Below are 15558 nucleotides of genomic sequence, written 5' to 3'. Positions count from 1 at the left end.
TGGTGAACAATGCCTTGGGGAACTGTAAGAGAGGCTCCAGGGAAAAAGGCAGAGGGCCTTCTACCTCAGGTGTATTTTGTTCCCTGGATGTGATTTTGTGCCTCCTGTGTTAAACATTCCTCAATTTATAAAACATGCTTATCCTTGTTGGATGTCAGAATATAGCTATAGAACCCAATCTGGTGAGTGTACCCTGAGTCTGGATATGGCCGTCTGCCTTGCTTTTTTGTACTTTCCTAGATATAACCTACAATACATGCCAGGCAATTGTGTTTAAGTTGATTTGTCCTGGGAAAGTTCTGGGAAAGGGCTGTTCTGTTAATATTTAGCATGTGCTTACTGGCATTTATTTACATATTTTCTGAACTTAAATAACCTTCCTTGGATCACTGCTTTCTTTATTACATTAATGCATAAAAGAACACTGAAACAAAAGCAAGATTGCTTACAGCATTAGCCTGTGGACCGTCCCATTCTTTAAGGTTTTCAAATCCCAGGTCTCACAGACAGATGTGCATAAGTTGAAAAAAGTTGACGTTCTTGCATTGGCTGGACTAATATTGTGAAAATGGCTATACTACTAAAATGAATCTATAGATTTAATATAAAATACATCAAAATTTTGATGTTATATTTTACGGATCCAAGAATTCATATGGAACCACAAAAGACCACAGATACCCAAAGTAATACTGAGTAAGAACACAGCAGGAGGCATCACAATACCTGACCTCAACTTACCCTACAGGCTTATGCAGAGTCTACGATGCTCTAGTGATACAGACAGCTTGGTACTGATGTAAAAACAGACGGGCAGACCAGTGAGAAAAAAAACAGAGGACCTGAAAATATGCTGACAAAGGAGGCCAAAATTTGCAATTTGAAAAAGAGCCTGTTCAACAAATGGTGCTGATGAAACTGGACACCTACCAGGAGAATAATGAAAGTAAATATGTATCTTTCACTTTGTACAAAAAAATCAGTTGGAAATGCATCAACAGTCTTAAATCTGAAATGCTGAAACTGCTAAAGGGAATACTCTTCAAGACATAGGTTAGGCAAGAACTGTCTTTAAAAAAAAAAACCTGCAACAGCAGAAGAACAAGCCCCAAGTATTGACAGGTGGTATGGACCACAGGAAGTTAAAAAGTTTCTGCACAGTAAAAGAATCTGTCAACAGACATGGGCCAAACAAACAGCCCAAAGAATGGTAGAAGATCTACCAGCTATCTTTTTGGGCGAGAGTGGGGCTGATATTAGGAATTTACGAAGAACTTCAAGTATTCAACACCAAACCCCCCTAAAGTTGCCAATCAGCTGGATGAATGAAATGAACACTGTTCTCAAAAGAAGAAACACAAGTTGCCAGTAATGATTTTTTTGAAGCATTGAACATCCCTCCTCATCAAGAAAATGCAAAATAAGAGTGCTTTGGGATACCTGCTTACCCTAGCCAGAGTGGCTGTTATCAACAGGTCTAAAGCAAATATTGGGAAAAGGGGAACCTTTATTCACTGCTGGCAGGCGGGAAAGTCAATACAGACAGTATGGAAGTTACTCTGGAAGTTCCCTAACAGATAAAAAATAGATCTACCATAGACTATTCCTGCTCTTCCACTCCTAGGCATATACTCAGAGAACTCCCTATCCTACCATGGAGACATGTTCATCTGCATCTTTATCGCTGCTTTATTTATTATACCAAGAACGTGAAACCAACCTAGTTGGCTATCCAACCATAGATGAATGGGTAAAGAGAGTGTGTGGTACATATACAAAATGGAATGTCATTTACCTGTAAAGACAAAGGAAATAATGACATCTACAGAGAAATGGATGGACGTGGAAGGTACAGTATTTGAGGAGTTGACCCAAACTCAGAAAGGTATGGATCCTAGCCTTCAGCGTGTGCTAGTATATATGTAACTAAGTCTAAGTGTGGAGGAGAGCAAGAGAGGGTGATACTAGGTGATGAGGAGGGACAACATGCAAGCAAGAGTACCTAACTCATGATAGAGTAATTAATTAAAGAAAAAACTTCACCTCTGTAATACTCGCTTTCTTTTTTGAGGTTGATAAGAAAATAAAAATGTGATTGATAGGGGCTGGAGAGATGGTTCAGGAATGAGGGATATTGGCCACTTTTTCAGAGGACCCAAGTTCTATTCCCACATGGCAGCTCACAACCATCTGTAACTCTAGTCCCAGGGGCTCTGATGTCCTCTTCTGGTTTCTGTAGGCATCAAGCATGCGTATGGTACACAAACACATGCAGAAAAACTCTGCTGCAAAGAACATAGAATAAAATAACTGGTCATGGAAGTTCAAAACCCTGAGTGAAGCTCCATGGCTTCCAGTGGCCATGAAGCAGGACAGTTCAGAGAAGTGTGGAGCTTAAGACAGGGCAAGTGTTTGAGTGGCTTCCTTAAACCGCCTATGTGATGTGTTTGTATGTTAGCAAGAATAAAGCATTTAAAAAAACGTATAAAACAGAAGAAATCAAATATAAATATATAAGAAGGAAAAATTAAATTAGGAAGAGATTAAGTGAAATAATAGAAAATTACAGAGAAAACAAGTTTACTTCTTTGACATGATCAAGAAAATTGACAAAGATGTTAAGAAAACAGACTCAAATTACTAAAATTAAAGGTGAAAATGGGATGTTCATCCTAATTCTGTGGAAGTAAAAGAAAGGCTGGTGCACAGTTGAATGTCCACCAGTTGGACGGCCCATGTGAAATGGACAAATTCTAGAAACACAACAACTACCACAACTAAATCATGACAATAATCTAAATTGACTCATAACTAATAGGGTGTTAAAAACAAAAATTAAAAATCTCCCAACAAAGTTAAGTCTAGATCCAATGGCCTCCAGATGAAAACAATTGAAGATTTCACACAACTCCTCAAAATTTTCTCTAAATTTGAAAAGGAGATACTATTTATCAACCTAGTACATGAAGCCAGCAATACCTTGATGACACGGAAAGATGCTACAAGAAAACTATAGCGTAATATTTCCCAAAACAGAATTGACTGATGAGGAACGCCAATAAAGCACAGCAAAGTAAGTCCAGTAGCAAATTAAAACGGCGATATGTTCTTTCTAGAAAGCAAGGATTTTCTAACCCGTGAAAACTGGCTGATATAAAATGTCACATTAACAGAACGAGGGGAGAAGCCCTAACATTATCATCTCAAATGAAGCATAAAACAAATTTGGCAAAATCTAACTCACTTTCGTGACAAAAAGAATCAACAAACTAGTGACAGAAGAAAACCACTTGAACAGAACAAAAGCCATGAATGGAAAAAAACCCATTACATAAGATTGAAAGTGTTTATTTGTAGGTATCATAAAACATCTTTAAATAGCTATGTTAAAACCAGTATTGGAAGTTCGAGCCAGAGAAATTAGAGATGGAAAAGAAAAAAGGCAAAGGTAAAGGGAAGCAGAAAGATGTTCTATGCTCTCATATTGTATAGGCTTGGTTTATGGTATGCCCCATAGGGTCCATAAAGAAGGAGTATGACCTCTTAAATGAATTGAGCTACATAGCAAGCAAAATTAGTTGCTATGAACAACCTGGAGAGGAAGTTACCAAAATGATTCAATTTTCAGTAACATCACAAAAGAAGTAAAAAAAAAAAAAAAAAAGTGTAATAAAAACTATAAACTGTTGGGGGCCTGGAGAAACCACTCAGTGGTTAAAAGTGCTTACTGCTCTTGCAAAGGACCAGGCTCAATTCCCAGCACCACAATCATCTGTCATTCTAGTTCCAAGAACTCCAGTGCCCTCTTCTGGCCTCCATGGGCACTGCACCCACGTGGTGCACACAGTCATATAGATAAAAATCATATTGTCTGGCTCCCAATTCTGATGCTTCTTCTGCTTACTGGTTTGCTGTAAGGTGAGGGGCCTTGAGCACATGCTCCTGCTGCTATGAACTCTGCTATATCTTCCTTTGTCAGTGGACTGACACCCTTGGAAGCCATGAATCAGAATACATCTTTCCTCCCATAAGCTGTTTTGTCACTAGGATACAAAAGCGAGCGACACTCTAACAAGTCACATCTTTTACTCCTAAAACTTATTGCAAGGCTTCGGTCATCAAAATAGTGTGTTATGAACATACAGACGGGACCCATGAAATAGAAGAGAGAGACACTAGACAGAAACCCTTGAAACATCATGGCCAAATATTTGTTGACGGGGGATGCTGAGCGCATTAGAGAGCGATCAACAGTCTCTAAACAAACAATAGTGAGAAAACTAGGCAGCCACATGTAAAAGGAAGAAGCTGGACCCTTACTGACACAATATACAGAGTCAACTCAAGATGAGTAAAAGCTTAAGCGTAAAGACTCGCAACTGCAGAATTCTTACTAGACACAGAGCGGAGCATTCCCGTGGCACCTGTAACACCAAAGGCATAGGCAGCAAGAGAAAGGTGGGATGGTTTAAAATCCATCCATTAAAAGACTACAAGAAAATGTCAACAGATGAAAGAGGCAACCCACCACATGGGAGAAAATATTTGTAAGTCATTAGGCCGACGTGGAATTAATACTCAGAATATACAGAGAGCACCTGAGGCTCAACAAGAAGAAAAAAAAAATCCAATTGAAAATGGGCCAAGCGGGCTCTTCACAGGAGTTCTACCCTGGGGACAGCATGAGTTCCTCAGGCATCAGGGGAGATTTAAATGAATCTGGTCACGGGCGTAGAAACCCACAGCTGACTGGGAATGTCTGGCAGAGACACCAGGGAGGATGCCGGGGATGGGAGCCACACTCGGCTCTTTGCACCCTGTGAGAGGGGTTGGCTTTCCAGTCTGGGGCCATGGAGAGGCCTGTTTTTTCCAGTCTGTTTTGTCTACCCAGAAAAGGGAACACCACAAGTCTTTCTGGACTTAGAAACCTGAGAGGAGGTGAAAGAAACCGGAAGTCAAGACCCACAAACACTGTGGTTGTTGTTGTTCCTTTTCTTTTTCATTTTTGTTTTGGTATGCAGTGTGCGTGCATGCGTGTGTGTGTGTGTGTGTGTGTGTGTGTGTGTGTGTGTGTGTGTACACATATGTGTATGTGGGGGCTAGCACCAGCATGTGCACTTGACTTGTGGAGGCAAAGGGACCAACAATGTGTGTCTTCCTTTGTTATCCTTCACCTTAATTTTTGAGACACAGACTTCACTAAATGTGAAGCTTACCATTTGCACCAGAGTGGGTGCCCAGGGATTTCCCAGGATCCTCCTGCCTCCACCCCTGCTGGGATTACAGGTGTGCACCTGCCGAGTTTTTCACGTGTGTTCTAAGGATGTGAACTTAGATCCTCATGCTTGTGTGGCACTTGTGTATCACTGAGCTTCTCCCTACCCCCTTTCTGTTTCTGGGTGGACAAGAGACCTTTCTCCTGCCACACTTTGCTCTCCAACTAGGAACAGTATCCTCCTGGGCATCACCCACAGGCTTTCCCAGATCAAGTGCTCACTCAGCATCGGTGACAACTGCTGTGCTCCCACTGACTATTCACGGTAGGTTGCCAGAAGGCCAAGTGTGCATTGAAAGTGCCTGGGCTATGAGGGGTCTGAATGCTAGGACCTGTCTTTAGTGCTTTATTCTCAGAACACGAGCCCAGAGGTGACAGCGATGTCACCCAGAGTGCTCACCTGGATAGAGCCTGAAGAACCCAGTTGAGCTGCCAAAATACTGCCAGGTCAGGGTAGGGTCTCTCTGGAAGTTCTCCACAAACACGGGGTTCAGGGCCTCGGACATATAGACCCCATTTAAAATGTCTGGGTCTGGAGGTGAGAACACAGAAGGGGCTTCAGGGGGAATGGAGTTAGAAGCGCACAACTTGGACTGCACATGTAAAAACAGGTGAGCTCGCCTGCCTCCCTTAGGGCTGCATCTGGCTCGCACACAGCCCGTGCTCACTCATCCAGAGGCATCGCCTTTCTCCCAGCCCGCGTGCTGAGGTTTGGACGCAGCCTGTGTGTGTGTTCCCAGGGCTTGCGTTGGATGCGTGGTGTGAGAAAGGACAGAGTTTAGCGGGGAGGTGGTTGGACCACCGTGGGTGCTGCCCTAGGACAGAGATTTTTAGAATTCTATGGACTCTGGTGAGTTCTTTTGAAAGTGTTTCTGTAGAAGGGAGAGGCTAGCTTTCCCCACTCTTCAGCCTCCTGCTTCCTTGCGTGGTTGAGCCCCCTTACACAGACCCCCCAGCATGACACCCTTTGCCACAGCGGGATGCAGCCGGGAGGCTCACCAAAGCACTGCCATGCTGGCTAAACTCAGCTGCCCAGACCTTGAGCCCGGGAAACCTCTCCCATGCTGTTTAGCTTCAGATGTTCTGTCACAGCAATGGAAAACAGAACACTCTGCCTGTGTAGAGTGATTTCTCTTCTCATCCTATCTGGGAGGTTGGAGGGAACAGCTAATGCCCTGTAGTGCGTCCGGGGAAAACAGACACGAAACGTTTAAAACCTTCCAGGATCCCCATCCTGCCCCCTAGACTGCCCAGTGGCGAGGGCACGGTCACCTTTGTTGTACACGTTGGTGGGCAGCTGTACATTGCTCATGGAGACATTCACCCTCAGGTTGCTGAAGTGCGCATTGGACTCGAGGAGAAACTCGTCTCCCAGCTCCACGTAGTTGCCTTTCTCATCCTTCTCATTGATTAGCACCGAGTTGTAGTAGTTAAACTGGGGAGGGAGGGGAGCAGGAAGGTCAGAGGATGTGAGGCCAGGCCGGGCTGGATGGGTTGCCGGAGCCCAGTGATGCCGCACTTGGGGTGATGAGGTCACAACACACATGAAGATAACTGGATGAGGGGTGTCACTGGCTGATGGGGCTCCAATTGGCTCAATCATTGCTTTGGTTCTCCACTTGGCTTAGTGGATGGTGGCAAAAATCACAAGTCAGAAGCAGACAGACAGACAGACAGACGACAGACGGATGGAGACTCAAGGAGCCAAGTGGAGGCAAAAGACCATGTCAGCACTGTCAGTTTCTTTCCAGGTGGTGAGGGCCCTGGAGAGTCAGATGGTTCAAAGAGCCTCTGGGGCCTTGCCCTGCAAGCGGACCTGTGTCCTGCTCTGTTTCCTCCCCACAGGGCAGGAAGGCTGTGAGCCAAGGGACCATAATTGGAGCCATTTCTTCCCTACTCCCTCCACACTACAAGCCTCATACCTTGACCCCTCTAGAACTGTGGCCACAACACCCCTTCCAGCTCCATCTTGCTGCCCCTGCGTCAGTATTAGCTCTGTGAGCTCAGGTCCAGCTAGGTTCCTCCCTGACTACTCCAGCTTTTACAAGCTAGAGAGCTGCTTAGTCTTTTTGTCAGCTTCACACAAGTTTGGGCCATCTTGGAAGAGGCATCCCCAAATGAGAAAATGCTTCCATCAGATCGGCCTGGAGGCAAGCGTGTGGGAGCATTTCGTTGACTAATGATTAGTGTGGGAGGGCCCAGTCCACTGGGGAGAGGCATGCCGCCCCTGGGCAGCTGGTGAATGGTTGTATAAGAAAGCAAACTGAGCGAACCAAGGGAACACCCAGTAAGCATTTTCCCTCCATGGCTCTGCTTCAGTTTCTGACTCCAGATTCTTGCTTTGAATTCCCTACCTTGGCTTCCCCCCACTGACTATTATGATGTGTAAACCTAATAAGCCCTTTCCTTCCCAAGTTGCTCTTGGCCATGGCGTTTCCACAGTAATGGAAAGCAACCAGGACACCGGACACCCAACACCCCACGCCACTTCTGGATCCTGGCCTTTCTCAGGTAATATCCCATCCTACTGTCCCCTGGACAGAGGGCTTACACTCATTGCATCCTTAACCAACCGAGCCTTCTTCTTCCTGGGCCTTCACCTATCTCAGCACAGAGGCACTCCTCAGCGCCTGAGGTTCCCAAGTGCCTTCCCTGGGGCTGCCCCTGCTGAGCCTTCCCTCTTCCATCTGCTTCCCAACTGCTCGCTGTTCCACCCACGCTTTCTCTACACCATCTCTGAGAGCATCAGGAAGTGGGGAGAAAGGCTCGCTGACCAAGCCAGGGGACATAGAATGAGCGGCTGCTGCCCGGCTCCCCTCACAGCTGGTACTCCAGCTGCTATGGGGGTGGGTCGGGGCCAGCCAGCCTGGCACCCACTCCCTAGACTTACCACCAGAGATGCATTGAATTCATGATTCAGGTCAGCCTCCTCGGCGGCCTCCACCAGGCTCTGAGGGAGGCAGAGCAAAGGGAAGGGACAGTCATCAGCAATTGCCTTCCTCTGCCACCCCAGCCCAAGCTCTCTGCTCTTCCCTCTCCTTTTCAACCCTCTGCTTCTCTCGCCCTTTCAGCCATGAGGCCCCAACCTCCACGGTTCCTAGGTGCTCTGTGGTGCTCAGGTGACCTTGTCCCTGAACGTCTACAAAGCCTTCCTGGGAACAGGAGGCTCTTGTAGGCTATGTACCCTGATGCCTGTGGTGACCTGGTTAGTATAATAGTCTGTACTGCATTCAGCCAGGAGACGGCCATCTACGGTCAGTGGAGTCCCTGAGAAGGTCCACAAGGCCAGTGCTGGGGGATGGGCAGTGGTACCTTAATGGCCTCGGCTTTCCTCCGAAGCATGGTCTCCATGTCTTCCGAGAACTTCTTCACCAGCTCCAAGCCATCCACCTCTTTGATCTTCAGACTGGGTTCTGCGTCCTTGTACTTCTGAAAAGAGCAAAGATGGAAAGAAGTATATCTTTGCTCTGGACCAGGGTGCCTGTATCTGAATGCAGCAGGGCCATTCTTGTCCTAAAACCTTACCAGCTCCCCTACAGTCAGATCCCCACCCCACCCCATGACCTCCTAATCATAGCCTTCAGTGTCTGTCTTCAGATGTTCTCTGTGCAGGCCTCCAGACGGAGGAAAGTGTTTATCCTCAATGGGAGTTGACTGACATTAAACCAGTCAGAGGGAGTAAGATGGGCAGCTTAGGGGAGACTGGACACTGGGGGAGGTGGGGTACCAGCAGTCCCTGTTCCTTGCAATCCACAGCTTTCATGATGCCCAATGAGATGCCTGTGAAGGTGACTGAGATTCAGCCTCAGTGTCCATGTGTCCATTTTCCTTTGGTCAGCTCCTGAGAACAGGAATCCTCTCTCTCTCTCTCTCTCTCTCTCTCTCTCTCTCTCTCTGTGTGTGTGTGTGTACCTGCATCCTACTGAGGGACCTAACGACAGTTCCAGGAGAAGTGATGCCAGTGAGTCCAGGCTAGCCCAGGAGTCAGTTTCAAATTCCTATCTGCCCAGAGACAATCCAGAATGAGTCACCAATGACTCTTGACTAGCCCTGTAACCTGTTAGTCCCGTGATCTTAGGCAGGTTACTCAGCATCCTCCTCTGTAAGACATGATGCTTCTCTAGCATTTGACAGTGCTGTAGAATGCATAGCTTCGATTAGATAATGCTTTTACCCCAAATGACTGCATAATCCCTTCTCATCTTCCTCACCGGCGGCTGCAGGGTTCAAAGAGGGAAATCAAACAGGCTGTTGTGGAGTATTGTGAGGGCTCTTAAGTTTTCGAGAGCCCCCAAGGGTCCACCCTGGCTCCTCCCACTTTCTGAAGCACAAAGGGAATGAGAGCTCCCTCTCAGAGTGTGCACAGAGCTGGCATAAAAGCTGAGGATGCCATCATTTGCAAGATGGAGAAGATGCCTCTTGGGATTGTGGAAATTTGAATTAAAGCATGTTGCAGTCTCTTAGGTTATGGTGCTAACAGAAGGCAACGCCCTTGAGAACGTGTCCAGGGAGTCGGGTACCAGAAAATGATGCCGGCTCAAGAGCTGGCTGAGCACGGGTCAGCCATGGATATGCACTTGAGCACTTAATGAACAAGGACGACAAGGTTGCCCTTCTGTCAGGCCCACTTCTGCTGGGAGCCAGGCACAGGCTCAGCCTGCCAGGGCACAGGGGGGATGCTGTGTCCCTGGGTACAGCCTGGGTGCCAGTGCCCACCAGAACCTCCATGCTTGCAGAGAGGAAACTGACACCCGCTGCTTGCAGCTGGCAGCCTGCTGCCCCTTCTGGCCCCCTGTCCGTGCTCTGATCAGCTCTCTCTGGCTCCTTCCCAGGCATCCACACCAAACCTCCACCACCCACCCAATGAACCTCTTGCATGTCTAATCTCATCCTTGGCTTCCTGAGGATCTGAACTGACAGAATGCTCCTGACCCCACTGTCAAAACTGGTTAGCCCTCGGAGTAGAGCCTCTCTGGGCCCCATCTGAATATGAGAAGATTGACAGAGATGGTCTCTCGGGCCTCCTACAGCTGTGATGTTGGGAGTTCCATCCCTGTCTGGGAAGAGGCCCTCTGACCATACTCGAGCTTCCTGGAAGAACACTGACCTTCTGCAGCAGGAGAGAGCCTGAGTATCTGGTCACCGTGTTGTACAGATTCCTGCCAAAGGTATCAGCCCATAGCTTCACTCTGCAGGATAGGGAAGCCTGTGAGCACATTCTCATGAGGATTGGATGCCAGATCCTCAAAGGTGACAGCTGCATTGCATACATACAAAGCAGGCGTCTCAAACACAGGCACACTTGTGACCCACAGACATCCATGTGTACACACACACACACACACACACACACACACACACACTGACCAACACCCAACATTCCTGTGATGGTTAGCTTTAGTTGTCAACCTGACACAACCTAGAACCACCCAGGAAGAGTCTCAAGGAGGTACTGTCTGTATTGCATGCCTGTTGGGGGACTGTCTTAATTAATTGATCTGGGAAGATCCAACTCATTGTGGATGGCACCATTCCCTAGGCACTCGTCCCGAACTGTGTGAAACTAGAGCAACTGAGCTGAGCACAAGGGAGCAAGCAAGGAAGCATGCATTCACTCCTCTCTGTGCTACGTTGCATTCCCTGCTACGACGGACTGTAAGCCAGAATGGTGAGCAACCTCTTTCTACCTTAAGCTAGTTGTGTCAGGGTGTCTATCACAGCGACAGAAAGTAAACTGTCCCCCGAAGTTGCAGCCTGGCCCGGGAGGGGAACTAGAGGACTCATGGGGGTCTGTGGCTGCTCCAGGGCACCATGCACACTCTGCCTGGATTCAGAGGACCAAAGAGCTAATGGGCTCAGAATGAATCCTGCCCTTATGGTATCAAGGACCTTTCGGTGAGACAGGAAAGAGGAGGGAAAGTCTGTGAAGGTCTGGACCAGAGCGGGAAAGCCCTGAACCAGCTTGCAACTTCCTGAGCCAACCTGCACATTTCAATGATCGGTCCATTACTGTGTGTCTAATGGAGGTCATAAGACCCTGACCTGTTGAACCCCCACAGGCACTGGGGGCGGGGTGGAATGCTGCAAAGTCCTTGTCTGGGCTCTAAGAGTAGGGCAGGCTGGGAGGGTAACCTGATGGGGGCCTTGCCCCCTCCTTCCTTCCTAGAAGGTAGGCTCCCAGTCTTTCGGGAGCAGGCAGCCAGAGCAAGTGTGGTTCCTTTAAGGTCAGCAGCACAGACTGACACCGGCGCTTACTGAGGTGTGACTGTATGTCATGCTATCTCCACAGTGGCCACACCCCATACGGACACCCTTTCCCATGGAGTAGTGTGGTACGCCTTGGCGGAGGATGGTAACCATGGAGAGGGAAGGGGTGGAGGAGGCAGGCTCTGAGTTCAGCATCTAAAGAGAAGTAAAGGTTAGCCTGGTGAGGAGATTTGGAAGAGAATTCTGGGTAGAGAGCTCGGAGGAGTGGAAAGTGCCTTCAAGGCCTCCAGCCTGGCTTGTTGACTGTAGCTGAGAAGATAAGGAAGGTCGCCTTAGTGAATCAGGAATTGGGGAAGGCGATGCATGCAGCTTGGGCCATGTCTGACACAAGGCCACCGAGTGTACCTTAGGAGCTACCAAAACATTGACAAACTCCCATGATGCTCAGGAGGAAGTGTGCATACCCATTGAGTATGGGAGTCTGACAGGTAAGAGACTGGGTGGAGCCACAGGACAGGAACAGGACTGAGACACTGAAGGCAAATGGACTCTTGTCAAGGAAACTGTGTAGTATGGGTTGATCTGTGATGACAGGCAGGGGGGATCTTGTGGTTTCAGGGACATGCAGATGGCAAGGTTCTCTTGAGGGTGGCAGAGAAATCACTCAGGAGACCACGAGAAGCCAGTCCCTGTGTTCAAGAGAAAAGGGAGCACTCCAAAATGCCAGGTATGGAGGGCACCCCTGATCTCTAGGATCAGTCACCAGGAGGCTTTTGGCTTGTGTATAAAGGGCAAGTGGCAGTGGCTGAGGGCCCATTGGAAGGCTCAACAGGATGGGGGAGGGGAGAGGACTGCAAAGGACCTGGTGAGAGAGGGAGGAGTGGGGGTGGCAGAGCTCTGTCCTCCTGGGAAAGGAAGGCAGCAGCAGGGCTATGTGGAGGTGGCTATCCCATGCTGCCCTTGAGGTTTCTGTGTGGATGGCCACCCTGGATGCCAGCCATCTTTTCTTGGCCCCCTGCCACTCTGGAAATTGCCTTCTGAGATAACTGCTCAGCTTGTGCAAGGCTGCAGGGGTTTGTCTCAAAAGCCAGGCAGGCTCAGCAGGACAGATTCCAGCACTTTCATCTGGGGGGCCTGCGTGCTTGGAGAACGGTAGTACCTCTCTCACTGAGAGATTGCCTGGCCCGAAGCCATCACTGTGACAGTGCTAAGCAAAGCAGGGGGGAGGGTCACGCCGTGTCATGGAAGCCTACTCTTCCCAAATCACAGGTACTTCATGGGCCCCTGTCCTGACAGCGAGGCTCACAGTGTACTCACAGCAGGGGCTCTGCCCTCTTACCCTGCCCCATCCTCAGTGGGAACACCAGGCCAAGATGCCCCACACTGCCTTCCAGCCACCACCTGGACCACTGTGGACAGTGGATAGCAGAGCGGGCTGCATAGATTTGGTCTAGGATGCTCAGCTCCCTTTAGTATCTGGAACGTTTCCTGACTGAAAACAAACCCCCAGAGAGAATTGTATCAGGTGTAAATTATGGGTGCCAATTTCTTCCCAAACACCAGGCTTACTTTGCAGTGTAGAATCAAAGCCTTGAAGGAGGCAGAGAGTCATAGAAAGAACAAGACCATTGAAACCCATCCTGAGTTCCTAGACAAGGCCCTGGTGTGTCTGTAGGCACCATCATGCCCGTATGTTTATAGCCGCCTGTCCATTTACAGACACTTTGACTTTTCTCAGGATTCAAGCAGAGATCACTCAGTGAGTCCTGTGGGGGTAGGGCACAGTAGTCACTGCACAGAAGCACTGCACAGAAGCATTGCACAGAAGCACTGCAGCTCAACCCCACACTATCTTGTAGCTATCTTCCCTGCTGGGTGCCTGCCTCCTCATCCAGCCCTGCCATCAACCACACAAAGCCAGAAGGTAAGGGCAGGTGGACTCCAGAGTCAGCAAGGGTATGAGGAGGGCAGGAGATAGGGGGGAAAGGGTGTTTCAGAGGCAGGGCAGCTGGCCAGAGGGAGGAGGCTACAAGAAGGGTCTTCAGGGTAGGCTCAAACTCGAGGCTCACGTTTCCAGAGGAACTGTGGTCTGGCCCCTCACAGCAGGCAGGGAGGTGTCCAAGAGCAGCAGCCACAGGATGAATGGCATCTTCGGCAGGAAGGTCCACGCTGCTGTCCACTGTCCACAGTGGTCCCGGTGGTGGCTGGAAGGTGCTGTGGGGCATCTTGGCATGGTGTTTCTCCCGGGCATGGGGCAGGGGAAGAAGACACAGCCCCTGCAGTGAGTGTGCTTGCTGCCCCCCACTTCCCCGGGCATGCAAGTGTTCTGCCTGCTGGCCAGTCCCAAGTAAAAGAAACTGCCTCCAGTTGCAACCAGCAGAGGGTCCACCCCAGGTGATCAGATGCTTTGCCGTTGGCCGTCCAGAGGGAGAGGCCCTGAGCAAGCACCCCCCCCATCTAATCCATCAGCCTCTCCTCTAATCCCTTCTGTTGTCAGAGGAGGGGGCTGGTGCAGGAGTGGGGTGACCTCAGCAGGATTGCCCTGATTCCAGCTCTGAGCAGCTGGTCTAGCATGCCCTTCTGTTCCAAAGAGGCCAACCTGTATCCTCTGAACTCAGTGGAATGAGCATGCCCACCTTGGTAGCTGTTTGTTCAGAGCTGTGCTAGGCCCAGGCCCTGAAGGATCTTCCAAGCATCCTTGGGACAGCACAGCCAGCCCACTCTGTAGGGGCTAGGCTCTGTGGGTGCTGAGGGGGAGAGAGGGGAGGAGGCAGTATGGCTCGTGTTTCCAGGCCTGGAGCTTTGGGGCCAGCCAACTGAGGCAGGCAAGCATAGAGTCAACCTCAGCAACCTGGAGCTTCACTTGCCCGGGAGGGACATATTCCTCTTTTCTAACAATGTACTTGGCGACCAAGCACTTCCATGCTGTTCAAACACATCCCTCTGCAAACAGTGTTTCTCACCAGAGTTTTGACCTGCTGAAAAACAAACAACAACAAAAACAACATACTTATTAAACAAAGTTTCCCCATCCCCTCCTGGAAGTCACCGCTCCACTTTCTGTCTTTGATTTTTGACTGTTTCATTTTAGTGAAATGTCATTGTCATCTTTTTATCACTGTCTTACCTTACTTAGCATAGTGTCCTTAGTTCACACATGTAACCTGTACCAGACAGCTTTCTTTTTAAGTCTGTATTCTTTTACCATGAGTATGCATGTAGCCTCATGACCAATAGACATTTGGTCAACCATCACATTACATTAGTCAAAATTCTCTGTATATCTTTTCCCCCTCTAGGTTACAAGCCAGTCACTTTCCATGGCCTAACTTGGGGGTTCTTCTGGATTGCCCCTTATGTGCCCCTCTGGAGTCTCACTGGTATGGCCAGCCCTTGGAATCCAGGACTCTTCCATCCATGGATCCACCATCAGGAATCCACCATGGGATTCCTGCACAGAGCCGGCAAACAGTTGTCTCCTGATACAGATGTCCCTCTATATACCTTGCAGCCCTCGGTCTGTGCTGGCCCTTGGGTGGTCAGCTCCAGCTGGCATCCTTCAGTCACTGCCGTACCTCCCTGCTCTCCTTGTATCTGGTCTCACCAAGCATGCCTGTCAATCAGCCGTGCACGGGTTACCTCAAGAAGTCCCTGTACCTCCTGTGGCTCCTGTCTGACAGCTGGTCTCCTTGGCTCAGGGACTCTTGAGAATGTAAGGCCTTTGTCCTCACCCTGCTCAGGGGATCTTGTGGCTGCCACCTGGCTTGAGTCAGACCTTTTTAACTGCAGGTCACAAGGTCCCATACCTCCCTGCTTTGGTCGCTCTTCCTACTCTGGTCCCTGCTGTTCCTTGGGCACATTGGATACGCTCTTCTTCAGGGCCTCCACCGGGGACTCTGTGGCCGGCTCAGTGGCTCTGCTCACAATGCTGCCAAGATTGGCGGGATCTTGCAGTTTGCTGTTACTGTGACAGGAGGTGTGAAATGGAGAGAGTGGGTTCTGTCCATGGTCCTGGAGAAAGGACACTGGGTTTTGGTGTGGGCCCATGCTGCCTTTCTCACCGCACAAATCGAAGG

General features: G+C 49.1%; 1 protein-coding gene across 1 annotated transcript in view; it reads right to left on the bottom strand.

Annotated features, from left to right (window-relative positions):
• Cacna2d4 (calcium voltage-gated channel auxiliary subunit alpha2delta 4) overlaps positions 1 to 13799 on the bottom strand; it is a 100504-nt gene extending 86705 nt beyond the window's left edge. Inside the window, exons 1-6 of the mRNA XM_055604234.1 lie at positions 13552 to 13799; positions 10383 to 10464; positions 8588 to 8704; positions 8166 to 8225; positions 6548 to 6710; positions 5676 to 5807 (exon numbers count right to left, since the gene is read on the bottom strand). Coding sequence (XP_055460209.1) covers positions 5676 to 5807; positions 6548 to 6710; positions 8166 to 8225; positions 8588 to 8704; positions 10383 to 10464; positions 13552 to 13799 — 802 coding nt within the window. The remainder of the gene's footprint in view (positions 1 to 5675; positions 5808 to 6547; positions 6711 to 8165; positions 8226 to 8587; positions 8705 to 10382; positions 10465 to 13551) is intronic.
• Positions 13800 to 15558: the final 1759 nt, after the last annotated feature.

Source organism: Psammomys obesus, unplaced genomic scaffold, assembly GCF_907164565.1.
Source record: "Psammomys obesus unplaced genomic scaffold, mPsaObe1.curated_primary_1811, whole genome shotgun sequence".
Classification (NCBI taxonomy): Eukaryota; Metazoa; Chordata; class Mammalia; order Rodentia; family Muridae; genus Psammomys; species Psammomys obesus.
This window is presented reverse-complemented; position numbering and strand designations above follow the sequence as displayed.